At 58.7% G+C, this 26,872-nt stretch overlaps 5 protein-coding genes across 13 annotated transcripts in view; 2 read left to right on the top strand and 3 right to left on the bottom strand.

Moving 5' to 3' along the window:
* Positions 1-2,598, bottom strand: part of NOL3 (nucleolar protein 3) — a 5,593-nt gene extending 2,995 nt beyond the window's left edge. Inside the window, exon 1 of one of the 2 annotated variants that reach the window (XM_023210146.1) lies at positions 2,145-2,598. The gene's annotated coding sequence lies outside the window, so the exon portion shown is untranslated. The remainder of the gene's footprint in view (positions 1-2,144) is intronic. The other variant, XM_023210145.3, reaches the window with a different exon arrangement.
* Positions 2,599-2,938: 340 nt separating this feature from the next.
* On the bottom strand, positions 2,939-13,316 carry HSF4 (heat shock transcription factor 4). 2 transcript variants are annotated; one of them, XM_023210131.1, is made up of 14 exons: positions 11,242-11,381; positions 7,970-9,012; positions 7,270-7,378; positions 7,054-7,181; positions 6,830-6,954; positions 6,505-6,580; positions 6,280-6,344; positions 5,680-5,782; positions 5,303-5,441; positions 4,955-5,078; positions 3,947-4,052; positions 3,782-3,847; positions 3,535-3,604; positions 2,939-3,250 (listed from the first exon to the last, which is right to left on the bottom strand). In XM_023210131.1, the coding sequence occupies exons 2-14, from the start codon at positions 8,090-8,092 to the stop codon at positions 3,096-3,098; spliced, it is 1,389 nt and encodes a 462-aa protein (XP_023065899.1). In that variant the 5' UTR covers positions 8,093-9,012; positions 11,242-11,381; the 3' UTR covers positions 2,939-3,095. The 2 variants fall into 2 exon arrangements, with proteins under 2 accessions (XP_023065899.1, XP_023065898.1); XM_023210130.2 differs by lacking the exons at positions 2,939-3,250; positions 3,535-3,604; positions 3,782-3,847; ... (7 more) ...; positions 7,054-7,181; positions 7,270-7,378 and adding an exon at positions 13,177-13,316 and having other exon boundaries at positions 8,688-10,015; positions 11,242-11,444.
* TRADD (TNFRSF1A associated via death domain) lies at positions 12,940-18,978 on the top strand. 4 transcript variants are annotated; one of them, XM_023210133.3, is made up of 5 exons: positions 12,940-13,396; positions 16,499-16,657; positions 17,508-17,785; positions 17,868-18,054; positions 18,190-18,978. In XM_023210133.3, the coding sequence occupies exons 2-5, from the start codon at positions 16,507-16,509 to the stop codon at positions 18,498-18,500; spliced, it is 927 nt and encodes a 308-aa protein (XP_023065901.1). In that variant the 5' UTR covers positions 12,940-13,396; positions 16,499-16,506; the 3' UTR covers positions 18,501-18,978. The 4 variants fall into 4 exon arrangements, with proteins under 4 accessions (XP_023065901.1, XP_023065903.1, XP_023065902.1 ...); XM_023210134.1 differs by having other exon boundaries at positions 13,334-13,396; positions 16,960-17,785; XM_023210135.1 differs by lacking the exon at positions 16,499-16,657 and having other exon boundaries at positions 13,278-13,396.
* Positions 18,979-21,085: 2,107 nt separating this feature from the next.
* Positions 21,086-25,171, top strand: B3GNT9 (UDP-GlcNAc:betaGal beta-1,3-N-acetylglucosaminyltransferase 9). Of its 2 annotated transcripts, XM_023210126.1 has the most exons (2): positions 21,086-22,423; positions 22,616-25,171. In XM_023210126.1, exon 2 carries the CDS (start codon positions 22,802-22,804, stop codon positions 24,005-24,007), a length of 1,206 nt encoding a protein of 401 aa, XP_023065894.1. In that variant the 5' UTR covers positions 21,086-22,423; positions 22,616-22,801; the 3' UTR covers positions 24,008-25,171. The 2 variants fall into 2 exon arrangements, with proteins under 2 accessions (XP_023065894.1, XP_023065892.1); XM_023210124.2 differs by having other exon boundaries at positions 21,086-25,171.
* Positions 24,733-26,872, bottom strand: part of C17H16orf70 (chromosome 17 C16orf70 homolog) — a 37,637-nt gene continuing 35,497 nt past the window's right edge. For all 3 annotated transcript variants that reach the window (XM_023210129.1, XM_023210127.2, XM_023210128.1), the window contains exon 17: positions 24,733-26,232. In XM_023210129.1, the coding sequence (XP_023065897.1) occupies positions 26,146-26,232 (87 nt within the window). In that variant the 3' untranslated portion in view covers positions 24,733-26,145. The remainder of the gene's footprint in view (positions 26,233-26,872) is intronic.

Genomic DNA, 26,872 nt, shown 5'->3' with positions numbered 1-26,872 from the left:
TATTTTTTTTTTAGTAGAGATGGGGTTTCACTATGTTGGCCAGGCTGGTCTCAAACTTCTGACTTTGTGATCCGTCTGCCTCGGGCTCCCCAAGTGCTGGGATTACAGGCGTGAGCCACCCGCTGGGCCTGGTCTTGCTATATTGACCAGGCTGGTCTCGAATTGCTGGCCTCAAGTGATACTCCCATCTCAGCCTCCCAAAGTGCTGGGATTACTCTTGAGAGACTGTCTCTACCAACAGCAGCTATGAGGGAGAATTAATCTGCTTTATCCTTTTTTTTTTTTTTTTTTTTTTGAGACAGAGTCTCACTCTGTTGCCCAGGCTGGAGTGCAGTGGCACATTCTCTCCTCACTGCAACCTCCGCCTCTTGGGTTCAAGCGATTCTCCTACCTCAACCTCCCAAGTAGTTGAGACTACAGGCGCCTGCCACCACGCTCAGCTAATTTTTTGTGTTTTTAGTAGAGATGGTGTTGGTGTTTCACAATGTTGGCTAGGCTGGTCTCGAACACCTGACCTTGTGATCCACCCACCTTGGCCTGCCAAAGTGTTGGGATTACAGACATGAGCCACCGCACCCGGTTGCTTTGTCCATTTATTGCCAACCAAGGATTATGGCCCATTCCTGTGAGTGACTTTACCCAGCCAGCAAGACCCCCGGCATTAGGAGGCAAAGACATCAGGTCTTGGACCATGCCCTCAGCCCACCCCCCACCCCCATAAAACCTCCCCTCCTCCCCGCCTTGGCTTTGTTCACAAGGCATCTTCCCATCTCTTCTTCCTTTTGCTGTCCCTCCTCTGCCTCCTTCCCTGGCTCTAGGAGGCTGGACCTTCTCTGGGAGAGAGGATTTGGTCCTAGCTGCCATCCTGCCTCCCAGGTCTCTCTCAGTCCCCTCTGGTGTCACGCTATACCTCCCCCGTCACACCCTGGCTCCCTCCCATTGAAGCCCTTCCCCTGGGCCACCAAGCTGAGACCAGGACTACCCCCTGCCCCTCTATCTCCCTTTATGTCCCATCTGTGATGAGCATTGCTTCACTTCTCAGTGAGTCTCCATCAGCTCCTGCCTTGCCACCCCACCATCGTCACCTCATGTCCTGTAACAGTTCCTCTGAGCCCCTCTCACTCCCATTCCACTAGGCCCCATAGCACAGTGATTTTGACAACTCTCTGGGCTAGGATTGCTGTTCCCATTTTACAGATGAGGAAAGAGACAGGCTCAGAGATTCAGTGGTAAAACTAGAATCTTACTTGCTCCAGCCTGAACTATGAGGAACTTAACTATATTTTCCTGTCTAGCAGAATTCCATCCTAAATACCTATCTACCTCCCCCCGCCAACCCCACTGCCCATCAGAGAGAACCAAAAGTATCTGGTCTGGCTACTCTAGCCTCCTCCCACCACTCTGGACAGCCAGGCCCTTCCCAGCTTCCCTCCACCAGTCAGGGCTGGGAGAACTCACTATGCCCCCGGCACCTCGGAGCCTTTGCTGATGCTGATTGCTAAGATTGGAATCCTTTCCCCCCCCTCCTCTCCATGAACCTATCCATCCTCCGAGACTCAAATGTTCCCTTGTCTACACCAACGTCTAAGTGTCCCAAGGGCAGGTGGTTCCTTCTTCTGTGTACCCAGTGAACAACATATGCCCTCACCACCGCATTAACTGACATCACTGCACTGTGTACATGCAGATTATCCGCTTTCTTCAACTGAGGCTTCCTAAGAGTGTCCCTCCAAATGGTGGGCATAGGAATGGAGAGGGGGACAGCACCTACTTGGGACACAGGGAGGGTGCAGATTGGATTGCCCCCTCCTTCTCTCCAGCCTACCTTGTTTTCATGTTAGCCTCCTCCTCCTATGACCCCAAGGCCTGCCCTTTATCCTGTCTAGGGGTAGAGACTCCAGCTGGTCTGGGCCCTCCCTTTGAGGCTCTCAGAGCTCTCAATACCGAAGTCATTTAGCGGCCAGTCCTTCGAGGGTGACAGGTCTGATGCTTCCCAGAGAGCCACGTGGCGGGGTGTGGAGCTGGGTCCTAGCCCCCAACCCCACCCAGCTGCGCGGGCTCTTTGGCGGTGAAGCCAGGGTCTTGGGACACTGAAGAGCCTTTGCGCATGTACGACCGCACGGATTCCCCGCCCCCCGCCTTACCTCCCAGAGCTTGAGAGTCCTGCGGCAGGGCGGGGCCCACAGACCTCACCCCGAGCGCCGCAGCGGGTGGCGGGGCGCTGATTCTGCCCAATCTCGGTTTCCCGTCCCTCCCACAGCCAGGAGTGGGGCTCCAGGTCTGGCCCGTTTTGGGCGGCCCCACTCACGGGTCGAGCCTCGGCGGGGCAGGAGATGACGGTGCAGAAAGGCCCTGGCAGGGTGGGGGTGGGTGCAGCAGCTGCGGCGGGGGCGGGGCGGCCAGGGCTGCTGGGAATAGGGAGGGTGAGGGTTCTTCCCCGGGCACTGGGAGCCACGCCGCGGAGGCCGCGCGCTGGCTGGGAACGTGCACGTAGTCAGCTTTCCCTCCCTACCCGGGGCGCACCAGGAGATGAGGCCGGGAGGGGGCAGTTCTGCCCAAGGCCCCACACGTCCAGTGCCCACTCAGGGCCTGCCAATTTCCAGGTGCTTTCCATCTATCTTGTCATCGACCCCTCTTCTCTGCCTGTCACAGAGGAAGTTCAGAGAAGGGTACCAACTCACCCAGGATCACAGAACGCATGCATTGCAGAGCTGAGTGCGACTCAGAAGCCCCCGCTTCCCAAAGATTGCAGCGGCGCCGCGCCAGCCCTGGATCCGGGCCTAAGCAAGGGAGCTAGACACCGGATCCCCAAGCACCTCCACCCTCCTGGGGTTCCTCTATTAAAGACCTAGTATCTGGACGCTTCTACAGTGCAAAATCACCCCCCACCCACAACTCCTGTGCTGCCTGGTCGATAGAGAAAAGAGACCCGAAACAGAAAAAAAAAATGGTGTTTATGTGCAGGGTTCGTCGGGGTAGTGGAGAGAGGCCGTTGAATAGGAGGGGCTTCGCTCACTCCCGCCAGGGGGCGCCAGGAAGCCAAGAAGGATGTGCAGCCGCGGACTGGTTCCAAGCCCCTTCAGAGGCGCGGGGTCTCAGGGGGAGGAACTGGCTTCAGAGCCCAAGTAGGAGGCGGTCCGGCTCTCAGGAGTGCTGTAAATGGTCAAAGCCCCAGGCAGGCCCAGGGCTGGGCCTCCCAAGGCTGCCTGGACATCCAGCAGGAGTGGGGCCCCGAGCGTGGGGTCCTTCCCTAGGAGAAGTGGGGCTGTGCTCACCAGGGGAAAGGTTCCCCCTCCTTTCTTCAGGGAAGGAGAGCCCTGCCTGCCTGCCTTCTGCTCAGTTAGGATGAAGCATCCATTCTTAACCTCCCCACTCTCGCCCAATGGTGAGGGCACGGGTGGCTCAAGGAAAGCGCTCTGCAGGGCAGCCTGAACTCAGGATTTCCCTGCAAATTGCAGATTGCCCCCTCACTCAATCAAGGTAGCTCAGCCCAGTTACGGCGTCCTCCCAGGTATGAGTCATCACAACCATTACCTGGGCTTGGAGAATTTAACCCCTTGACCGCCAGCTCAGGCTCACCCCGCTCTGGAACCAAGGGCTGCATCTGCGTGAGAACCGCAGGGAGCAGCTGGGGAGGGGACCTAGCAGCTGAGGGGCACAGCTGGGAAATCACTGCGGCAATTCTCCTAGAGACATGGCTCTGGCTCACAGAGAACAGCTACGGACCAGAGGGCTTGGCTCACCCACCCCTGGCCTCTGCCCTCCCCGACCCACTTCTTACTAAGGACAGCTCCATGTCCAAGTCCATCAGGGTCCATTCTCGCCCTTGGAGACTGGGGCCCAGCACCTGAGGAGAGCTCTGGGTCAGTGGTGCCCTCTCCAGGCTCCACAGAGAGCTAGAGCCCACCAGGTCTCATGCCCCTGTTTCAGCAGAAGGGGTACTCACATCTAGAGGCCCTGCAGACTCCACACTTTCTTGAGGGGGCTGAAGCAGCATCGGAGGCAGCAGACTCTCTGGGCTCCTGTCCCCACTCTCCAGGCCCAGAGGCCCCCTGTGCAGAGAGAACTGCTTTTGAGAGAACTGCTTTTGGCCTGCAGTGTACACCCTCCATTAAGTTCCCAAGGAACCCAGATGCATCAAGATTTAAATCCCCCAACATTTAGAAAATGATAGGAGAGGACCCCCATCCTTTTTCTACCCCCAACCTCCCCACCCCTGCCATAAAGGGGCAGAGAGAAAGTGCCTCTGCTTCCTACCTGGGACCTGAAGTTTGGGTGGTGGAGCTGGGGCTTTGGGACCCCTCCCCTCCCTATGTAAATGTCAATATCAATGCTTCTTTCTTTTCTTTTCTCTCTGTCTCACTCTTTCTTCTTTCTTTCCTTCTTTCTCTTTCTTTTCTTTTCTTTTTTTTTTTTTTTTTTGAGACAGTTTTACTATGTCACACAGGCTGGAGTGCAGTGGCACCATCTGGGCTCACTGCAGCCTTCACCTCCCAAGTTCAAGCGACTTTCCTGCCTCAGCCTCCTGAGTAGCTGGGACTACAGGCAAACGCCACTACGCCCAGCTAATTTTTGTATTTTTAGCAGAGGTGGAGGGGGGGGGATCTCACCATGTTGGCCAGGCTGGTGTTGAACTCCTGACCTCAAGTGATCTGTCCACCTCAGCCTCCCAAAGTGCCAGGATTACAGGCATGAGCCATAATCATAGCCACCAATGCTTCTTAAACTATTGTGTACTTTACAATCACCCCAGGGAACTCATTTAATATATAGGTTCCTAAGCCCTTCCACAGATGCTGAGTGCCCTGACTGGGAGGCTCTGCTTTCCACAGGACTCTGAGGCTGGGGCCAAGAAATCAGGTGAGTATCATGGAGTCAAATAGCTAGGAAGCTTTGTGGGCTGGTAAGAGCTGTTCTATCACAGGGCTCATGGTCCAGCTGGGGCTCTGCTCACCTGTCAGGTATCTCCCTGGGATCCCCTGGTTCAGGCTGTTGGGCATTCCTGGGCCCCTCGGGGCTGAAGCTCCCTTTCCCTTCCAGGATGGCCTGCACCACAGCCACAGGCAGCGGTGGGGGGGCTGTCACGCAGAAGTCACACTCGTTTGGGGCCAGGGCCAGCCCGGCCTCGCCATCCCCCCCTGGACTGGCCGGCTCTTCTTTGAGCAGTGCCAGGCCCTTCTCCCTGCACCAGAGAAAAGCTTCAACCAGACCCTGGCACTGATTTCTCCCTCTACCCCCACAGCCATCTGGGCTGCCAGGCTCTCCCCCACAGGCCCCCCAGGGGCAGCCCTGTCCCCCTTACCTCCTGCCATCACTGGAGGGAGAAAGCCTGATCCCCTCAGGGGATGAAGAGTCTTCTGGGATGTCAGAGATGATGGGGCCCCTGGCCCTGTGAGGGCTGAGGCCCAAAGTCGTCTCTGGGAGGGGCTGTAAGTAGAAGGCTAGGCCCAGCCCTTGGCCTGTAGGTACAGGGAGAGCCAGAACCCCACCAACACCCACCTGGGCCAGGTCTAAGGGAGAAGGTTTGAGGGAAGAGGCTCAGTCCATGCTGGAGGGCCTGGGTCTGGTTGGGGGGAAGGCTGGCTTCCATCTTCTCTTCCTTTTAGGGGATGGGGAGAAGGAACAGGCTCTCCATAAGCCCAGCCATGCCCTTGGGAAGGGGGAAGAAGACAAACCTACCGACTGGATGAAGTAGGGGTCCTGCAGAAGGGCACCAGGTAGAGGACAGGTGTTGAACTTGGCAGGTGTTGGGCATGAGCTCCCCTCATCCAGCATCAGGGACCTGTGTGGTCGACCAGGGTACAGGCGGGCGTGGGGCAGGGTCAGCCCCCATGCCCCTCGGCCTGCACTTTCCTCCCTCCCTCAGGCCCCAGCAGCCAAGTCAGCAGAGCTGAGGCCTGTTGCCAGGGTGTCAGTCACATGCTGGAGGTGGAAGGGGCTCCCCCCAGAGATGGGGGCCCTTTTCGGGCAGAGAGGAGAGGGAGGGAACCTGGTTTGAGCCCCAGGCCCTCAGCTGCTGGGAAGCCTTGCGGGGAGGGGCAAGGGGCTGCTGGGGCAGGAATTTGGGAATAAGGTACTGGAATGGAAAGATCTGGGAGTGGGGGTACAGGTGGCAGAGTTTGGGGGAAGTGGATCCTAGATGGGGTGAGGAAGCCTGTAGTGCAGGGGGAGGAATGAGGATTCCTGATGAAGGAGTTTCTGGAGGAGAAGGGGTCCTTGCAAGGGGACTTCTGGGGGGTCTTGGAAGTGGGTGTGGATCTTCTTGGCTTTTTCACTCACAGCTTTCTCTTGCCTCCTGCATTGCTGGGCCCCGCCTGAAGTGGCCCAAAGAGACACTGGATCAGCTGAAGAGAAAGCAAAGGGTTAATTCATACTTTGGACACCCCTCCCACCCCCGCACTTCCAGGTGAGGGAGGGAGGTTTAACAGGGGCGCCGGGGGACTGGGCGGTGGAATGGGGTGTCAGGAGTGGGAGGGAGAAGTGAGGCACAGGGGAGAGGAACACCTTGCCAATGACCCGGTGCTGCTGACCGTGGCTCTGCCGAAGTGTCACCACCTCCCTCCACAAGATCTCGTTCTGCCTGAGAAAGGGGTGGGAGGGTGCTGAGGCATCTGAGGGTTCGCCCAGTCACCACCCCCCACAGAATGGCGAGGCCGGGGACCCAGGAGACCATCCCGATGATTGGCCATCCTAGAGATCGCCCGTAAGTCTGGATGGAAGCGCCAAGGCCGGAGAGAGGAAGGGGCTGCCCAGTACCGCCTGCCGGCCAGTTATGGTCTCATCCCGAATCCTCCACTCCCGTCCCCTCTTTCCCCCCACGCCCCCGCACTGCCTGAGCTCCCGCAGGCGCGCCTCGGTGCTCTCCTGCACTCCCCGCAAAGCCTGCACCTCGCCCAGTAGTCGACCCAGGTCCTCCGGGCGCCAGCGGCCGTCGTCGCCGCGCAGCGCAGGCACCTGCGGGCGGGAGGCACCGTCGGGACTGGGTCGCAGGAGCAAGGCCGGCAGTCCCAGCACCCCTCCTCCGCTTTGCTCATTCCCACAGGCCGCCCCCACCTTGCGCCGCACGCGCTCCAGTAGCTGCTCGCGGCCGCGCACGAAGCTCGGGTGCTGGAACTCGACGTGGTCGCGCTCCGGCCTAAGCAGGCCGCCCTGCTCGATGCTCACCACCTTCCGAAAACCGTCTGGGGAGTGGGGCGTGGGGACGTGGGTCCTCCCATCCCCGGCACCGAATCCCCCATCCCCGCTCCCCGCCCGGCCGTAGGGACTCACACATGTTGAGTTGGCGCACGAAGCTCGCCATGTTGCTATGCTTGAAATACTGGGGCAGCACTTCCTTGGCGAAGCGGCTCTGGTCGCTTACGAGGAAACTGGTCCCGCTCTACCAAGAACGCCGCCCGCCCACCGTGCGGGCGGAGACCAGGAGGGTGAGCGGTGCCCGCCCACGGCCAGTCCTGCGCTCCCGCGTGCGCACACACACTCACTCTGGGATCCAGGCCTACCGCTTACAGGGACACGGGTCGAGGCCAGGCCAGAACGGGCTCCGAGGCCTAGCCTGGAGCGACCACAGTGAGTCCCTACCCCCAGCCAGACCCTGACTCCACGCTCGGTTCTCAGAAAGGAGAGGCTCACGGGGTTCCAGCCTTGGACAGGCCCCAGCCCCGCAGTGTGCCCTGAACTAGACCAGCCCTTCCCATTTCCTGGCCTCTGTTTTCCTATCTGTCGGATGGGTGGGAACTAAATGGCCTCGAAGGTCCCTCGGGCTCTAGGTCTCCAGAAGGCAGGCTCCTAACCCTTCTTCGGCCGCAGAGGAAGCCCCCGTCTCGCACGCCCCCTCCACGGTGTACTTCCCTGAATGGCTGAATCTGGGGATCCACAGCCAGTCTCAGGCGGGGGTTGGGCGGGCATGGGGGTTCACTGGCGTGGAGGGACCCCGGGACCACTGGGGGAATCGAGGGGCCCCGGCCCTCACCGGGCTCCAGCGAATCAGGTGGTCTGTGCCTGGGTCCCCCACCAGCGCCCATAACTTGCCGAGGAAGGCAGGCACGGGGCTGGGGCCTGGCTCCGTGGGCAGCGCGGCTGGCGCTTCCTGCATGGTGCAGTCTCGGCCCGGCTCAGCGCTCGGGCCCAGCCGCTGCGGGCTCGTCAAAGCCGCGGAAAGTGCTGCGTTTGCCGCCCGCTCCGCCCCACTCCGCCCCGGGGCGCCGGGTCAGGCGGGGGCCACGTGCGAGCCCGCGGGGCGGGGCTGGGACAGCGGCCGAGGCACAAGCAGGCAGAAAAGGCTGGCTTGGATGGGATGTGTGGGGGGGGGGGGGGGGGGTGGGGGGGGGCGAGTGGGAGACTTGGGTTCGAGTCCCACCCTTTTCAGGCCCTCTATTTCCTTCTCTGTTCTACGGGAGAAATCGCCGGTGCGCGACCTGGTGTGGGCTGGGCAAGTGCTAGAAGGTAATGGCCAGAGGCACAGTGAAGCCCCAGGCAGGGCAAGCAGATAGGAAGGTGGGGCTCCCGCCCAAGCCCTTGGATATAGTCATTCCAAGGGTGCGAGTGTCCCGCCCCTGACCCCCCGCAGCTGTGTCAGTCCAGAGGACCCTGAGGAAACCCCACCTCTGCCGGGATGGCTCCTCCGGTCCCCCGTGCGTTCCCTGCCCTTCCCTTTCAGATCCGACCCCGCCTTTAATAGGACTCTCAGAAACACTGCAGAATTTGTTTATTTCACACTCACCCCTGAGGCCCGGCCCGCGCCCGTGCCCTCCCTCTCCCCGCTCCAGGGCCGCAGAAATGCAGAGTCCGCAGAGGGGTGGAGGAGGCAAGAGAGGGGGGCAGTGTGTCCAGGACCGAGCGGGTGGGGCGTCTGCAGAGGGTGATAGCAGCGAGTGGTCTGAGAGCGCCCAGGACTGGTCCCGATGCCATCACAGTTCCTAACTCCTAAAGACCCGGGGGGCAACAATTCTGAAAGAAGGCTCTAGCAGTCGGGGCGCGCCTGGGCACATCCGTCCCATCTTGGAGCGCTTATGTCTGCGGGGACGGGGGAGAGAAGTCGCCCAATCACGCCACGAGCGTGGGCCGCCAGGGATGCGGCTCGCGCGTGAGCTTGAGGGTATAGGTGCGCAGGCGCGGACAGTGCGCGCGGAAGGCGTCCAGCACCGAGTGGCTCACCACGCAGAAGCAATGCACCTCACGCAGGGCCGCGCAGCGCGTCGCCAGCTCCTTCAGCGCAGCGTTCAGCTCGGCTGAAGCGGCTGCGCGCACCTCGAGCACGCACAGGGTTGAGGCGTAGTGGTGCGCTGCGAAGCGCACTGCGCCTACGGTGTCGCCTGAGAGGTTGAGGCGCAGAGCAGCCACGGGGATCGCTGGCTGCAGGACGCGCGTCACGCTCTCAAAGGGCAGCGCGGGCTCCAGCTCTAGCTCCACTGCCAGCCCAGGGTGGCGGCGGTGCAACGCTGCCCAGGCTTCGTTGGGCAGCGGGGACGCGCGTGCATCCTCGGGGCACGCGCACCGCAGAGCCAGGAGCGCGAAAGGCGCGCGGTCTGGCGCCGCCAGCGCTTGGAGGATGGCGTTCGACACACTGGCTAGGTGCAGGCCGAGAGCGTGCAGGCGCGGGCAGGCCTCCAGTAGCTCGAGCACTGAGCCGGGACCCACGCTGCCCACTAGGGTACTGTTGTCCAGAAAAAGGCTGTGGAGCTCGGGACAGCCGCGCGCCGCCTGCAGCACTAGCGCGTCGTCCAGTGTGAAGGGCAAACGCCGCAGGTCGAGGTGGCGTAGCTCGCGGGCCGCCCCGCACACAGCGTGCACAGCCTCCAGGACGTCGCGGCCCGCGTCGAAGAGCGGCTTTTCTCCGCGGCACTCTAGGCACAGGCCTCGCAGCCCCAGGGCACGGCCGGCCAGAACCATCAGCAGCTTGATGGCTGCCCGGCGGCTCGCCTCCCTCGATGGCTCAAATTCCAGCCGTAGGTTGTGAACGTGGTCCAGGCAGGCGGACAGATAAGGTGGCAGCATGCCTTCCAGCTCACATTCGCAACTTGAGTTAGAGCCGTGCAGAAAAGGCCTCGGCTGAGTCCCCGCGACCAGGGAAGAACCCTCTATCCACCCCTTGGCTGGGATTCCAGCTGCCATCCCATTTCCTGCCTCCCTCCCCACGTCTCTGTCCAGACCACCACTGTTGCCCCAAAGGAGGGAACTCACATCCTATCCTTTTAGAAGATTTCAGTGGCGTCTGCCACAGAATGAAACCTGGACATGGAGAGCCAATGATATTTTAGGAACTGGACTTTCTCAGCTGTTTCTAAGAAGTCTTGGCGTGGTTCGAATTCAGCCCCTGCCATTCCCTAGCTGAGTGACCTGTGGGAAGTGATTAAGTCTGTCTGCCTCAGCTTCCTATCTGGGCAATGGAGGTAATGATAATACCTATTTACCACACAGGTTTTCGTAATGATTAAATCAGTTAATATATGTAAGGCACTTAAAAACAATGGTTGGTATATATTAGGTAGTCAATACATGTCAGCAATTATTATTATTACTATTATTATTATTTTGAGATAAAGTCTCACGCTGTCGCCAAGCTGGAGTGCAGTGGCGGGATCTTGGCTCACTGCAACCTCCGCCCCCCAGGTTCAAGCGATTCTCGTGCCTCAGCCTCCGAAGTAGCTGGGATTACAGGCGCCCGCCACCACACCCAGCTAGTTTTTGTATTTTAGTAGAGACGGGATTTCAGCATGTTGGCCAGGGTGGTCTCAAACTCCTGACCTCAGGTGATCCACCCGCCTCGGCCTCCCAAAGTGCTGGGATTACAGGCATAAGCCACCGCACCCTGCCAGCAATTATTTTGTTTGTTTGTTTGTTTGTTTTGAGACAGAGTCTTGCTCTGTCGCCCAGGCTGGAATGCAGTGACCGGATCTCAGCTCACTGCAAGCTCCGCCTCCCAGGTTTACACCATTCTCCTGCCTCAGCCTCCTGAGTAGCTGGGACTACAGGCGACTGCCACCTCGCCCGGCTAGTTTTTTTTTGTATTTTTTTAGTACAGACAGGGTTTCACCTGGTTGGCCAGCCAGGATGGTCTCGATCTCCTGACCTCGTGATCCCATCTTGGCCTCCCAAAGTGCTGGAATTACAGGCTTGAGCCACCGCGTCTGGCCGCAATTATTTTTTAATATGGGGGAGTCAACTTGAATCTCTACCTAGCCCACGACTCCACAGAGAAGGTGAGTGGACCATGGGGAGGGGAGTGTGGAGGAGCAGGCTCACCTGATTTTTGTGTCGTGCCACACGGTGCTGCAGGTAGCAGCGGCGGCCCAGGCCCTGCAGACCCTGGCGGCGGCAGCACGGTCTCTCAGGGGCAGGTGGCGGAAGATGAGTGCCAGCACCTCCTCTGGCAGTCCCTCTCCAGTCTCGGCCATGGCCCGGATCCGGCTGGGGTGGGAGGATCCGCCACTCCCAACAGCTCCGGCCTGGAGAGAGAGGGACGTCTCTGGGCTCAGGAAGGCGCAAAGTGTTGCGGGAAGACCCATCTTAGGTGTACAAATGCTTGTGGCCTGAGTAACTGAGGGCCTCTCAGACAGCGTGGGGCATCAGATAACTGCTTTGTGAACAAGTAACTGCTTTGTGAACACTTGTTCACAAAGCAGATTTCATAGCCTCGCCTACTAAATCAGGCTCTCCGGAAAGGGTAAGGCCCAGGAATCTGCATTTCAACAAGTCCCCGGTGACTCCACAGGTTCCACATTGAGAACTCACCCCCCACCCTTTTTTTTTTTTTTTTTTTTTTTTTTGAGACAGTGTCTCCCACTTTACCCAGGCTGGAGTGCAGTGGCGCAATCACAACTCACTGCACCCTCTGTATCCCGGGCTCAAGCAATCCTCCCACCTCAGCCTCCCGAGTAGCTGGGACTACAGGGGCACGCCACCACGCCTGGCTAATTTTTGTAATTTTGTTGCAGATACGAGGTCTCGCTTTGTTGCTCAAACTGACCTCGAACTCCTGGCCCGCCTCGATCAAGCGATCGGCCCGCCTCGGCCTCCCAAAGTGGTGGGATTACGGAGATGAGCCACGGCGCCCGGCCTGAGAAACCCCTTCTTAACCCCGCCGGTTGGTAGAAAGTGACTACAGGGTTAATAAGGCGGGAGCGTTAATGTAGACTTTTCCTTGTCAGGGACCATGAGCCAATCAGGAAGCGAGGCGTGGGCGGGGCAAAGCTGGATCCGCCCCGGGAGGGGAGGCTCTTTCCCCGCCTCCTTCCCCACCTCCGCCTCGCGGGGGAGATGTCCTGGTTGCTTCCTAAGACAGCCCCGCAGGATGAAAAAAAACCTGGGGCTCTGGGACCTGACGGTTCTGGTGCCTGAGGGGCTCAACTTTCAAATGCCGACCCCTGAGCAGCCCTGGCTCCCGCTGGGCAATTTGGGTTTGGCTGGAACTCCGCAGACCCACCCTGGAGAGCAGCCTTTAGAGGGGGATGGGTTATTGGAAAGTGTGCGTCCTCTTTGAAGTTGCCAATCTTGTTTGTTTGTTTTTTCTTTTTGTTTTGTTTTGAGACGGAATCTAGCTATGTCGCCCAGGCTGGAGTGCAGTGGCGAGATCTCGGCTCACTGCAACCTCCGCCTCCAGGGTTCAAGAGATTCTCCTGCCGCGGCCTCGCGAGTAGCTGGGACTACAGGCGCGCGCCACCACGTCCAGCTAATTTTTGTATTTTTAGTAGAGATGGGGTTTCACCATGTTGGCCAAGCTGGTCTTGAACTCCTGATCTCAGGTGATCCACCTGCCTCGGCCTCTCAAAGTGCTGGGATTACAGGCGTGAGCCACTGCGCCCGGCCGCCAATCTTGTTTTAAGGTTCCTGAAGGTTTGCGTACACAAGGCTTCACACTACTCGCCAGTTAATGTTCCCATATCTTCCGGGCTAACAGTTTCTCCCGGAATTTGTGCCACGTGTTTCCTGGGGCTTCAGATACGCTCGACAGGGCTTGTACCTGGGACACATGGGCACCCAGTTTTGAGTGCCCACTGGTAGCAGCGATCTTGAAGCCGGATCCCCAGGGGCACCGGAAAATCTGGTCTCCAGGGGGCGCTCCCTTGATCTACCGAAATCTGGCAGCTCTCGCTCTTTCGAGCCCCCGGCCTCGTAAGAATCGCAAACCCCCAAAGTCCCGGTCTTCCTGCCGTCTAACCTTGGGCGCTGGTGTCTTACCTGCTCAGCTGACCAGATGGGCTTTGCCCGGGACAGGGGACTGGCAGCAGAGGGCAGCGGGCGGGAAGCAGCCACCGGGAGCCCGCCGAGCAGGACGCGCGGGCGGACTGGGAGGCTCGGGCTAGGGCACCGCCCCAGCGCCTCCGCGCACACCCGGAAGCGGCGCGAGGAGAGCGGAGCCTGGAGGGCGTGGGAACCCAGGCCCAGCCGAGGCGGCCAGGTTAGTGCAGCGGGTGGGTGGCTGGGTGGGTGGGCTGCCCGGTGCGGGCGGGAGCGGAGGTGGATCTTGGCTCCGAAGCGTGGGCGCGGCGCAGATGTCACCGGCGGCTGCTCCAGCCAGCTGGTGGCTGCGGCCTATTGGGCTGTTCCGGTGGGAGGCGGGGGGCGATACTGAATTTGGCCCCCGCAGGCTCCTCGTCCCTGCCAGCGCTTTCGAGGGGCAGTAGGGCCCTGCAGGAGGGGAGGGGGGTGGGAGGAGTGGTGGTTCTGAACACCTCCTTGAGCGGAGACCTCGCTGTCCACCCCAGCCGATCGCACGTGCGAAACCCCAGCTTGAGGGTGGGCTAGTGGGAGCCTGGGAAGCTCCCCTCCAGCGCTCGGGAGCTGCGTAGCTGAGTAGGGGGTGTGCCCGGCGGGTCGCAAGGAGTCACAGGCTTTCATTTCTGGGCCACGCCCACAGGCTGTCCCTGTCCACCCAGCCAGAGGTGGGGCTGCCCCCGGGACTGTTAAGTGTTCAAGGGGCACCCTGCGTAGCTCGCCCCTGGAAATAGGGGCGGACGTTGTTAGGTCGGTACCCAAGTGCCCCACAGTCTCTGGCCACCAAACGTTCTCAGGACCCAGCCTGGAAGCCTCAGCCCCGCCCAAAAAGGGACGACTCCGGGTGGGTGGGGCGCGGGGCTTCCCAAGGAGGGGCTTCTGTGAAAGAACACGTTAGAAGAGCTGCCAGTCGGCGGATGCGAAACTAGGGCCCTGGCCTCTTTACTCTGTTAACTCGACCTCCAGCCTGGCTTACCTCCCCCATCGGTCTGGTACTAGTGAGTGTGAGGAAGCATCCCCAGTCTCCAGGTTCCCAGTACTCCCCGCCTCCCCCCACTCCCCTGCAGACCTGATGGGCAGACACTGGTCCCCTTTGGTCCCCACTTCCACCCGTTGGGGTGGGACCACAACCATCGGGTCAGCACGCCCAAGTCAAGGGGCTAGGAAGACGTGAAAGAGGAAAGAGGGAACTCTCTCCTACTCCCCAGGCCACTTTCCTAGGACTCCCCCTTATCTCACCTCCATGGCTGGCTCCCTATCATGGACTCACTTGTCACCTGCAGAGTTTCTCATTTTTTCTTGGTTTGCTTTTAAAGAAAACAAATTTATTTTGCTCTTTTAATACAAAGAAAATGTGTCTACTTCACATAAAGCAGAATATATTCCTAAATACAAAGAAAATAAAAATCACCCACAATCCTTCCCCACTCCCACCTACCTCCCTCCATCCTGCCCAGAGATAAACAAAATGCAAATTTCCTGTTACTATCCAGACTGTGGTTTGGCGTAAGTACACAGTATTAATGTTTTCTATGAAAAGATTAGGAGGCCAGGTGTGGTGCCTCACACCTGTAATCCCAGCACTTTGGGAGGCTGAGGTGGGCAGATCACTTGAGCCCAGGAGTTTGAGACCAGCCTGGGCAACATGGTGAAACTCCATCTCTACTAAAAATACGAAACCTAGCCAGGCTTGGTGGCGCATGCCTAAAGTCCTAGCTACTTGAAAGGCTGAGGTGAGAGGATTACTTGAGCCAGAAGGTCAAGGCTGCAGTGAGCCGTGATAGTGCCACTGCACTCCAGCCTGGGTGACAGAGCAAGACCCTGTCTCAAAAACAAGAAAATTAAAAAAAAGGTCGAGAGTAGTGGCTTACTCCTGTAATTCCAGCACTTTGTGAGGCCAGGGCAATAGCTTCCTGTTCCTCATGTAAACAGATGGCAGCTGGGGCCACCCCATCTGTCCTGCCCCATAGCTAACACTCAACACTCCTCCTAGCCCACCATATATAAACCCTGATGACTGGAGAGTGCAGGAGTGTGACTGATGGGGCAGGGCCTTGGTCCCGTGGTTCTAGGAAAAGGGTAAGGTGGGGAGAAAGAGGGAGGGCAGTTTCTTACTTGCTGTCTCATGGGGTAGTAACTGGGAGACCACTGAGCTGTGGGTCAGTGCAGTGGTTCCCTGGCTGGGAATTTTGCCTCGGCTGGTCCAGGGCTAGGATTTTGTCAGAAGATGGAGGAAGGAGATACTATGCTAGCACCAAGGGGCCCTGGCTTTTTCTGGACAGGGAAGGAATAGAACAATTTGTGTTGGGAGTGACCAGAGCCGAACTCCAAGGGCTTTATAACAAAAAAGAATTATTTAGCTCACATAACTGAAAAGTCCAGGGTGCAGTGGCTTCAGGAACAGCTGGATCCAGGGGCGTAGTATGGTTGGGAGTGCACTGCTCCATCTCTTGACTATTTCTTTCTGTGTCAGCTTCATTCCCAGCCAGACTTTCCCCAAGCATTATTAAAGGAGAGCTACCTCTTCCTTCCAGTTCAGCCCCAAGGGAAGGGAAAGTAGTGCCTCTTTCCTATTGGCTCAACCAGAGTTGCAGGGTTGATTCTCATGGGTCCAACTTAAGTCCTACAGCCTGCCCTGAACTAATCACTGCAGAAATGTGAATGGAATGTGCAGATTAGCCAGGTCTGGTGCACAAGCCCGACCTGGAACTAGGGAGTGGGACACAGGCACATGGATTGAAAAGAGGGAGGAGGGAAGTCCCTAAGGTAAGTCAGGCTTTCAGGAGGGAATCTGGGCAGATGGCAAACTACAGGAGTCCTTCGAAGTGAAGACAGGAGGTTTAGTCTTAGGCTGAGGTCCTCCAAAGATGCTGGGCTCAAGTCTACTCAGAAGGCAAGGCCAGGACGATATGGGTCTTGTTGGCTTTGGGGCATGAGCACCATCCAGCATGAAGATGTCTCTTGTCCATGTTGGTAAGAGAGACACACAGGCCTGAGGAGGAGGCAGAGAAGCCCCATTGCAGGATCTGCCTCTGCTCCCCCTCCACTGTGACCCTGGGCTCTTTTGCTGAGAAGGCAGTGGAGGGACAGTCCTCACTGCAAGCCTGGGGTGGGCGGGACTCAGTACAGAGCCAGGAGCTCAAGGGGCTTCCTGTGAGATGGTGAACTCCTGTCCCAAGTATGCCAACCAGTGGTGGGGACAACTTGAACCACGTGGGGCTGGACGGTTGTCTCCAGGGCAGAGGGAGGGGGGATGAACTGGATACCCGACTGTCTGCATCTCCAGGAGGTGAGATGGCAGCTGGGCAAAATGGGCACGAAGAGTGGGTGGGCAGCGCATACCTGTTTGTGGAATCCTCGCTGGACAAGGTGGTCCTGTCGGATGCCTACGCGCACCCCCAGCAGAAGGTGGCAGTGTACAGGGCTCTGCAGGCTGCCTTGGCAGGTGCGTGGGTGGGTGGGCATATGGAGAGGAAGGGGTGGCCTGGGGCATTTTGTGGGTGGGCCTGGGCTTAGCCACCTTTAAGGAGAAGATTTAGGGTGGGAGGAGCAAGATGGAGGACCCCTGGCTGTGCAGACTCTCTTCTCTGCTTGTGGCATGACCTTGACGGTAGACGTGTGTCCTCGTCTGTGTATGATTTACCTATTTGTGCACTAACGTCTCTTGCTCCATCCCCGCCCCCCTCCACCAGCCGGCTCAATCCTTTCTACTAATTGCCTCTCTCCTCTTTTCCTCTCTTACTGCAGCACTCCTTGCTCAAGACCCCTCCCCAGTACCTACCCTTCCAGGCCCCCCTTTCCCATCTCAGGGCAGAGGCCACAGGAGGCTGAAGCGGGTTGGGGGATCTGTTCATGGCTTCAGAGCGGCGAGAGTCGCCGCTCTTCTTCCCGAGCAGTGGGAGCCGCGCTTGGTGGAGGCTGAAGACCTGAGACCTCCCGCCCTCCGCTGCCCTGCTGGCTGCCTACCCAGACGGCTTGGTTGCCCAGGGCACATGCCCCCTTTTCTGTGCTTCGAAGTCCCTCTCTTTTGTCAACCCTCATTTGGGGCGTGGGAGCTGGGACTAGGTGGCACCCACTCTGTCTTGGGGTGCTCCCTGTGACAGGTCCTGGTCTTCTTTCTGGGTTGTTGCTGTTTGTATCCCAATTTTGCTTCCCAGCTGGGTACTCTGGGGTACCTGCACCCTAGGTCAGGGGATGGGACGCGGGGCTTCACCACGGGCTTCACCCCTCCTCCGGTCGTTTGGAGAACGACCGAGCTTGGGGACCGCCAGGCGCCTGACTGCCCGCCTCCGCAGAGATCGGCGGGAGCCCAGAAGTGCTGCAGATGCTGAAGATCCACCGCAGCGACCCGCAGCTGATTGTGCAGCTGCGATTCTGCGGTCGGCAGCCCTGCGGCCGCTTCCTCCGCGCCTACCGCGAGGGGGCGCTGCGCGCCGCGCTGCAGAGGAGCCTGGCGGCCGCGCTCGCCCAGCGTTCCGTGGCGCTGCAACTGGAGCTGCGCGCCGGCGCCGAGCGGCTGGACGCTTTGCTGGAGGACGAGGAGCGCTGTTTGAGTTGTATCCTGGCCCAGCAGGTGCGGCCGGGCTGTGGTCAGGATGGTGTAGGGCGGGAATCCACGGCTAAGTCCCCCGTGACTGCACGCTCCCTTCCCCTAGCCCGACCGGCTCCGGGATGAAGAACTGGCCGAGCTGGAGGATGCGCTGCGAAATCTGAAGTGCGGCTCAGGGACCCAGGGTGGCGACGGGGAGGTCACATTGGCCCCCTCACAGGCCCCGGTGCCCTCTCTGTCGGAGGTGAAGCCGCCACCTGCCCAGACTTTTCTGTTCCAGGGTCAGCCTGTAGGTGAGGCACAGGCGGAGAGGCAGGGTCACCAGGAGGTTGGAGTCTGGGGAGGGGCAGGGGTCGTTGCCGGGTGGGGATGGGTGGGACCGGCGCTGGAGGTCCCCGCCCTCACCCGGCTTCCCACTCGCTCCGCAGTGAACCGGCCGCTGAGCCTGCAGGACCAACAGACGTTCGCGCGCTCCGTGGGCCTCAAATGGCGCAAGGTGGGGCGTTCCCTGCAGCGGGGCTGCCGGGCGCTGCGGGACCCGGCGCTGGATTCGCTGGCCTACGAGTACGAGCGCGAGGGACTATACGAGCAGGCCTTCCAACTGCTGCGGCGCTTCGTGCAGGCTGAGGGCCGCCGCGCCACGCTGCAGCGCCTGGTCGAGGCACTTGAGGAGAACGAGCTCACCAGCCTGGCAGAGGACTTGCTGGGCCTGACCGATCCCAATGGCGGCCTGGCCTAGACCAGGGGTGCAGCCAGCGTTTGGGAGAACCTGGATGGCCCTAGGGTTCCTTCTGCTGCTATTGCTGAACCCCTGTCCATCCATGGGACCCTGAAACCCCATTTGGCCTATCTGCTGGACCCGCTGGGGCAGAGTTGATTGCCTTCCCCAGGAGCCAGACCAGCACCCACTGAGTCTGCTGGGGGTGCACCATTGGGGATTCTGCCTCAGGTACTTTGATAGAGTGTGGGGCTGTGGGGACCTGCTTTGGAGATCAACCTCACCTTCTGCCACCCAGAAACGGAGCTTACAACCAGCCCTTACAGTTTCACTCATGAAGCACCTTGACCTTTGGTGTCCTGGACTTCATCCTGGGTGCTGCAGATACTGCAGTGAAGTAAAACACGCATCAATCCTGCCTGCCCCCAGCTCACACTCAGCGTGGGACCCCGAATGTAAAGCAATGATAATAAAGTATAACACGGGTTTTGATGTGAGACATACAAGTAGTAGTGGCTTACACCTGTAATCCCAACAATTTGGGAGGCAGAGGCGGGAGGATTGCTTGAGCTCAGGAGTTTGAGACCAGCCTGGGTAGTCCCAGCCACTTAGGAGGCTGAGGTGGGAGGATCCCTGGAGTGTGGAAAGTTGAGGCTGCAGTGAGATGTGATTGAGCCACTGCACTCCAGCCTGGGTGACAGAGTGAGACCCTATCCACGCCCCCCGAAAAAAAAAAAAAAAAGAATTTGTGAAGGATGGCGGAAGGAGCCAAACCTGGACAGGGGACAGGTGGTAGGCTTCCTGGAGATGAGTGTGAGCAGGCATAGGGTTGGGGTATCAAGAGAAGGGCAATGTTCGGGGCACCGACAGCCTTAGGCAAGAGCTTGAGGAAGATGAGAGAGAGGGACGTTAGAAGGACAGTTAAAAGTGTCTGGATCTGTGGTTTGGTGGATTTGCTGAGACCTGGAGCTGAGGCTGATCACATGTGTGGGGGGATCTGATAAGCCATTTTACAGGGTGTGGGTTTTTCAATGAGGCCAGTGAGAAGCCTTTGAAGGGTTTCGGAAGTTAAGACTGGGAGGTTTTTTTGTTTTGTTTTTTTGCCTTTTTTTTTGAGATGGAGCTTCGCTCTTATTGCCCAGGCTGGAGTGTAATGGCACATTCTTGGCTCACTGCAACCTCCACCTCCCATGTTCAAACAATTTTCCTGCCTCGGCCTCCCAAGTAGCTGGGATTACACGCGCCCACCACCATGCCCAGCTAATTTTGTATTTTTAGTAGAGATGGGATTTCTCCATGTTGGTCAGGCTGGTCTCAAACTCCTGACCTCAGGTAATCCACCCACCTTGGTCTCCCAAAGTGCTGGGATTACAGGCATGAGCCATCGCACCTGGCCAAGACTGGGAGGTTGATGAGGATGGGGGTGGGGGAAATGGTGGTCCCAGGCTGGGGCAGCAGCAGCAGAGATGGAGGGAAGGGGATGACCACAAAGAGCTGTGTGGGTGGAAGAGCAACAGGCCTGGTGACACTAAGTGAGGAATGGCTGAGAGAGGACCCCAAGTTTCTGCCTTTGCCAGTTGGATGGTGGGTGGGACTGCCTGCTGGGATGGGGCCCCGGGGGAAGTGAAGTGCTTGCTCTGTTTGGGACAAGTGGAGCATGATGTTCCTGCAGGGCATCCAGGGAGAGAGTATGAGGGCAGCTGGGTCTGTAGTTCTGAGTTCAGGACAAGGGTCCAATCTAAAGATTGATGAATAGACAAGTGAGAGTGGGTGGGGTGGCCCCAGGGGATGTCCTGAAGGACACCAACCAGAATGGGAACAGCCAAAGGAGGAAAACCAGGAGATATGGAAACCAGGGGATTACCCACCTGCTATAATGGAGTGGGTAATTAGTCAAGACTGAGGAGCGTCTGTTGGACTCAGTTAAAAGGAGCTTACCAGGCAGGGGTCTTTCTGAGTCATGGTGGAGGGAGCCCGAAGCTTTATCACAGGAGGGAATGGGAGGTGAGGCGGCGGGGAAAGCTGGAGCAGAGGACTCTTGATTACTTCGTGACCAGAAAGAGTGAGGCTCAGGGTGGAGAGTTGGCTTTTTTTTTTTTTTTTTTTGGACAGAGTCTTACTCTGTCACCAGGCTGGAGTGCAGTGGCACGATCTTGGCTCACTGCAGCCTTCCTCTCCCAGGTTCAGGTGATTTTCCTGCCTCAGCCTCCCAAGTACCTGGGATTACAAGCATGTGCCACCACACCTGGCTAATGTTTGTATTTTTAGCAGAGACAGGGTTTCTCCATGTTGGCCACGAGGCTGGTTTCAAACTCCTGGACTTAAGTGATCCACCTGCCTTGGCCTCCCAAAGTGTTGGGAATACAGGCGTAAGCCACGGTGACTGGCCTTTTTTTTTGTTTTGTTTTGAGACAGTCTCACTCTTTTCCCCAGGGTGGAGTGCAGTGGTGCGTTCTTGGCTCGCTGCAACCACCACTTTCCAGGTTCAAGCAATTCTCCTGCCTCAGCCCTCTGAGTAGCTGGATTACAGGTGCGCACCACCACGCCTGGCTAATTTTTGTATTTTTAGTAGACAAGGGGGTTTCACCACGTTGGCCAGGCTGGTCTCGACTTCCTGACCTCAAGTGATCCACCCACCTCAGCCTCCCAAAGTGTTGAGGTCACAGGTATAAGCCATCACACCCAGCCAGAGTTGGCTTTTTAAGGTTGAACGTTGGTGGGAAGAAGCCATCAGGAGCAGATATAGCCCTTGGACAGAGGATGGGGCTGGGTTCTTAAGAGACTGCTGGAGGCTGTCTATTCCAGGCTCCACCACATGGGCTGGGACCAAGAAAGAGAGAACTGGCAACTGAGCTGGGCAAGGACTTAGCTTTCCATTGCAGAGCACCTCTGCCCACCTGGATCCCAGAGCAATCCCTAAGCCAAGGCCTCTGCCTGGAGTCTTCCCAAGCTGTCCCCATCCCTGCCAGCCCAGTCTGACCTGCAGCAGCACAGGCTGATCATTTCTACCTGCAGTAGGCTATGCTGGAGACCAGGGAACTCAGAACTGCACCTGGCTTGGGCTCAGGTCCATTAGTCCTCGGGGAGACAGGCTGAAGTGCTTGCCTGTGAAACTAAAGCAGACTGGGTTGGCCCCCTCTTCTGTATCCCAGTGGATGGATGGATGAGCGGGGCAAGGACGGATAAAATAATCCTGGGCGAAATTTCAGAAGACCTGGGAGCAGAGCTTTCTGGCTCTTTGATCCTGGGCAAGTCACTTAACTCCCCGAGGAGCCCCCAGTGTCCCCCATTTGGGCATGAATGAGAGCTGCTGGCAGGGTTGTCCTAAGGATTGGGTGGGCTGCCTTGTTTGTCCCGTGCGTGTGTTTACTGGGGGTGGGAGGCATGACAGTACCAGGAGTAAGAAGGCAGCCGTATATCGTATGTCTCGGGGCAGCGTATGCACTCTGCCTCATGGAATCAGGGCTGCTGAGGAGAGGCTTGCAGGACGGGCCCGGGATGGTGGCCAGGTTCATGCGCATTTGGAACCCGCCCGCTGAGGGTCTCCTAGCAGCCCAGGCTCCGCCCCACTCCGGAGAGGCGGGAGTGGGGAGTGGAGAGTTGGGGGAGCTAACCACAGGAGTTGATGCTTCTTCCCAATCCCCGGAAAGGCGAATTTGGCATGTGAGCACCCAGACCAGCCCTTCCCCGAGGGACTGACCGTAAGGAGGCTCCCTCTCAGGGATTAGTCCCCACTCGGAGGCCGAAGTGCTCCTGGCGCCGGGGCGGAGCTGAGCTCTAGATGTCCAGGCGCGCACAGCTGGAGGGTCACGTGGCACGGCACCGGTCCCCCTTCCTGCCAACGCTGCATTTGGCTCGGGCCCGGTCCATGGCGGCCCCTGGGACCCTGCGCTGAGCCCCGGAGGCCAGGGCGTCCGGGGCTGCGCCACTTCCGAGGGCCAAGCGTGAGTGTCGGGACCCCAGGGCCCGACGTTGAGGGGATGGCAGGGGTGGAAAGGATTCGGCCTCAGCACGAGGGAGGCGGGCGGGGGAGGGGCCGCGGCTCCCGTCTCCCTGCCCGGTCCTGGGTCGCAGTCCTGGGCCGGAGCGAGGCCGCCAAGGAGTTGGCTACATGGGTGAACTTCTCGTCCCTTCAGGCTGCCCGTCCTGGCGGTGCGACACGGCCGGAAGGAGGAGAACAACGCGAGGGGCTCAACTGCCGGTCGCTGGAGCCCCCCCCCGGGGCGTGGCCTCCCGCCCCCTCATCTGGGAGGGCGGGGCTCCCTGCCCCCTGCCGCCGACTGCGACCCTTACAGGGGAGGGAGGGCGCAGGCCGCGCGGAGATGAGGAGGCTGCGCCTACGCAGGGACGCGTCGCTCACGCTGCTCCTTTGCGCCTCCCTGGGTCTCCTACTCTACGCGCAGCGCGACGGCGCGACCCCGACGACTAGCGCGCCAAGAGCGCGAGGGAGGGCGGCACCAAGGCCCACCCCCCAGCCCCGCGCGTTCCAATTACCCGACGCGGGTGCAGCCCCACCGGCCTACGAAGGAGACACACCGGTGCCGCCCACGCCCACAGGACCCTTTGACTTCGCCCGCTATTTGCGCGCCAAGGACCAGCGGCGGTTTCCGCTGCTCATTAACCAACCGCACAAGTGCCGCAGCGACGGAGCACCCGGTGGCCGCCCAGACCTGCTTATTGCTGTCAAGTCGGTGGCAGAGGACTTCCAGCGGCGCCAAGCCGTGCGCCAGACGTGGGGCGCGGAGGGTCGGGTGCAGGGGGCGCTGGTGCGCCGCGTGTTCTTGCTGGGCGTGCCCAGGGGCGCAGGCTCGGGCGGGGCCGACGAAGTTGGGGAGGGGGCACGAACCCATTGGCGCGCCCTGCTGCAGGCCGAGAGCCTTGCCTATGCGGACATCCTGCTCTGGGCCTTCGACGACACCTTTTTTAACCTAACGCTCAAGGAGATCCACTTTCTAGCCTGGGCCTCAGCTTTCTGCCCCGACGTGCGCTTCGTTTTTAAGGGCGACGCCGATGTGTTCGTGAACGTGGGGAATCTCCTGGAGTTCCTGGCGTCGCGGGATCCGGCGCAAGACCTGCTTGCTGGTGACGTAATTGTGCAGGCTCGGCCCATCCGCACGCGGGCTAGCAAGTACTACATCCCCGAGGGCGTGTACGGCCTGCCCGCCTATCCGCCCTACGCGGGCGGCGGTGGCTTTGTGCTTTCCGGGGCCACGCTGCACCGCCTGGCTGGCGCCTGTGCGCAGGTCGAGCTCTTCCCCATCGACGACGTCTTTCTGGGCATGTGTCTGCAGCGCCTGCGGCTCACGCCCGAGCCTCACCCTGCTTTCCGCACCTTTGGCATACCCCAGCCTTCAGCCGCGCCGCATCTGAGCACCTTCGACCCCTGCTTTTACCGCGAGCTGGTTCTAGTGCACGGGCTCTCAGCCGCTGACATTTGGCTTATGTGGCGCCTGCTGCACGGGCCGCATGGGCCAGCCTGTGCGCATCCACAGCCTGTCGTTGCAGGCCCCTTCCAATGGGACTCCTAGCTCCCCATTACAGCCCCAAAGTCCTAACTCAGACCCAAGATGGAGCCGGTTTCCCAGGCAGATTACTGCCGTGTATGTGGTTCTTCCCGATCACCAGGTGCCTATCTCCACAGGATCCCAGGGGATGGGGGTTAAGCTTGGCTCCTGGTGGTCCACCCTGCTGGAACCAGTTGAAACCTGTGTAATGGTGACCTTTTGAGTGAGCCACGGCTGGGTGGTAGATGACCATCTCTTGTCCAACAGGTTCCAGAGCAATGGACATGTCTGGTCCTCCTAGTAGCACAGAGGTGTGTTCAGGTGGGGTGGCAGGGGACTCATGGAATCCTACCACACTGCTGGATTTGGAACCTCTAGGCTGACGCGGACGCATGCAGAGGCTCTCAAGGCCAGGCCCCACAGAGAAGTGGAGGGGCTTCGGCTGCCACAGCCTTCATGAACCTGGCAGGCACTCTGCCACAGCTCATCTGAAAACAGACATTGTGCTTCTCACAACCTCTCCTGGGCCCAGGTGTGGCCGAGCACCAGGGATGGAGCCACACATAAGGGACAAATGAGTGCACGGTCCTACCTAGTCTTCCCCCACCTCCTGAACCCCCACAAGAATGCCAGTCTCCTACTGGAGGCTGTATCCCCTCAGAGGAGCCAAGGAATGTCTTCCCCTGAGACGCCACCACTATTAATTTCCCATATTCTTCACCCCCTTGCTCAAAAAACCAATACCCACACTTAGTACAAACATCCCAGCAACAGCACATGGCAGGCCATTGCTGAGGACACAGGTGCTTTATTGGAGAGGGGATATGGGCACAGGATAAGGAAGGTTCCCACATTCCAGGAGGATGGGAACAGTCCTGGCTACCCCTGACAGTGGGGATATGCAAGGGCTCTGGCCAGGCCACAGTCCAAATGGGAAGACACCAGTCAGTCACAAAGTCATGGGAGCGCCACACAAACCTGGCTATAAGGCCCAGGAACCATATAGGAGCCTGAGGCAGGTCCCCTGCACATTCATCATTAAACTATACAGGATGAGGCTGTACATGAGTTAATTACAAAAGAGTCATATTTACAAAAATCTGTACACACATTTGAAAAACTCACAAAATTGTCATCTATGTATCACAAGTTGCTAGACCAAAATATTAAAAATGGGATAAAATTATACATTTCTCTTCTCAATTCTTTTCAAAAGGATTAATATTTTTAAAGCACATATATACTACTTTCCATTAGCAAGACCCATGAAGGGACTGAGCAGCCCAGCCTTCCTTGAGCCCCCAGAGGCTTTGAGCCATGAAATGGCTCAGCCAGGGGCCAGTGCCCAGGGTTGGGGCAGGGAGCCAGCCCACAGTGCAGAACAGAATGCTGAAACACAACAGAAGTAGGAAGATGTCTTTGGCTAAAACTTTGGCATTAAATAAAAGAGGCAAACAGCATGGAAACATGCAGCCCTGCCAGCCAGGTTGGGGCAGAGCAGGGGCACAGGCAATCTTGAAAGCTGACTCCAACAGGGGTGAGAACCAGGCCTGGGCGCGTACCTGGATGGTAGAAAGCTGTGTTTCAACCAGTTTGGTGTGCCCAGCCAGGGAGCACGTGCAAGAAAGGAACAGGGAAGGGCAGATGGGTCACCCTGGCCACAGCCAGCTCATCAAGTAACTAAAGTGGATGTAGTGCAAATGTTGCAACCAAGTACTATGGACACGCTACCTGCTTGCCTTAAGGGTCATGTGGCAATGTGGGACCAAAGGCAGGACCTTGTCCTTATCCTGGGTGCCTATGTCCTCAGTCACAGAAAGAGCCCCAAGTCTTCCCAATGTGCATGGGACAAGGGTTGACGTGTCCTGCCTCCTTGCTTGTTTGTTGAGAGCTCCTGGGTCCAGGAATCAAGGCTCAAACTTTGTGCTTCTCTTTGCAGTCTGTGTCCCCTGCTGGCACCAGCAGGCCAAGGATGGACAGAGGAATATCTGGGCCACTCAGTCTATGGCAGAGCACGCAGCCTGAGCCCAACCTCAGAACATCACAACAGCCCTTCAACACTGGCCAGGTGTCCAAGAAAACCCACAGGGTGGTACAGAGGCCCACTGAGCAGGATGTGATGCACAGTTCCACGGGACAGAGGGGCATGGGTGGTGATGTCCCTAGGGGAGCTCCGCTGTTCTCAGGTGGCTACCAGGCCTAGGGGGACCATACAGGGTCACCGAGGCAATGTGGTTGTTCTGCATGACCTGGTGTGAGAAGAGGACAGTGGGTCAAGGGGGAGGGGTAGAGGGATGTAGGCAGATCCTGTGCATGAGGGCTGGAGGTTGTGTGACACACCTGTACCTAAGGGCTGGGCTTCCCAACTCCTCAACCTCCCCTGGTTCATGCTAAGGGCCCCCCTCTACCTGAGATCTGCCTGTTTCTCAATGGTTTACGCAGCCTTTACCAGGGCCATGTGTCGAGTCCTTCTGGAACTGTTGGTGTCTGCTGGAGATACCGCATCCACAGGGAAAACAAGGGCAGCTCACTGTTCTCCCAAGTCAGTGGGGCCTCCAGAGCCACTCACTCCCCTACAGTGCATTCGTTCACATGCCACTGGAGGGCCCCCAACACCCGCAGGTGGGCCCCACTTGCCCTGTGGTTCCCTTCCCTGCTATACTCATGTTTTCAGATAGAAACTTGGGATTCATTACCTCCCATCTTGTTGGATACAGACCACTGCTTTGGCCTCTGTGACCCCAGATTTCTCAACATCATTTTTGAACCTTCACTGGTAAGAGTGGGGAGGCCAGGTACGCAGCAGACAGGGTTGCTGGAGAAGGATGAATCTGCCCACTATGGCAGTTAGGCCCTCCCCAGTTTCACTCCATCATTCACCTGGCTCTG

The sequence above is a fragment of the Piliocolobus tephrosceles genome, chromosome 17, assembly GCF_002776525.5.
Source record: "Piliocolobus tephrosceles isolate RC106 chromosome 17, ASM277652v3, whole genome shotgun sequence".
Classification (NCBI taxonomy): domain Eukaryota; kingdom Metazoa; phylum Chordata; class Mammalia; order Primates; family Cercopithecidae; genus Piliocolobus; species Piliocolobus tephrosceles.
This window is presented reverse-complemented; position numbering and strand designations above follow the sequence as displayed.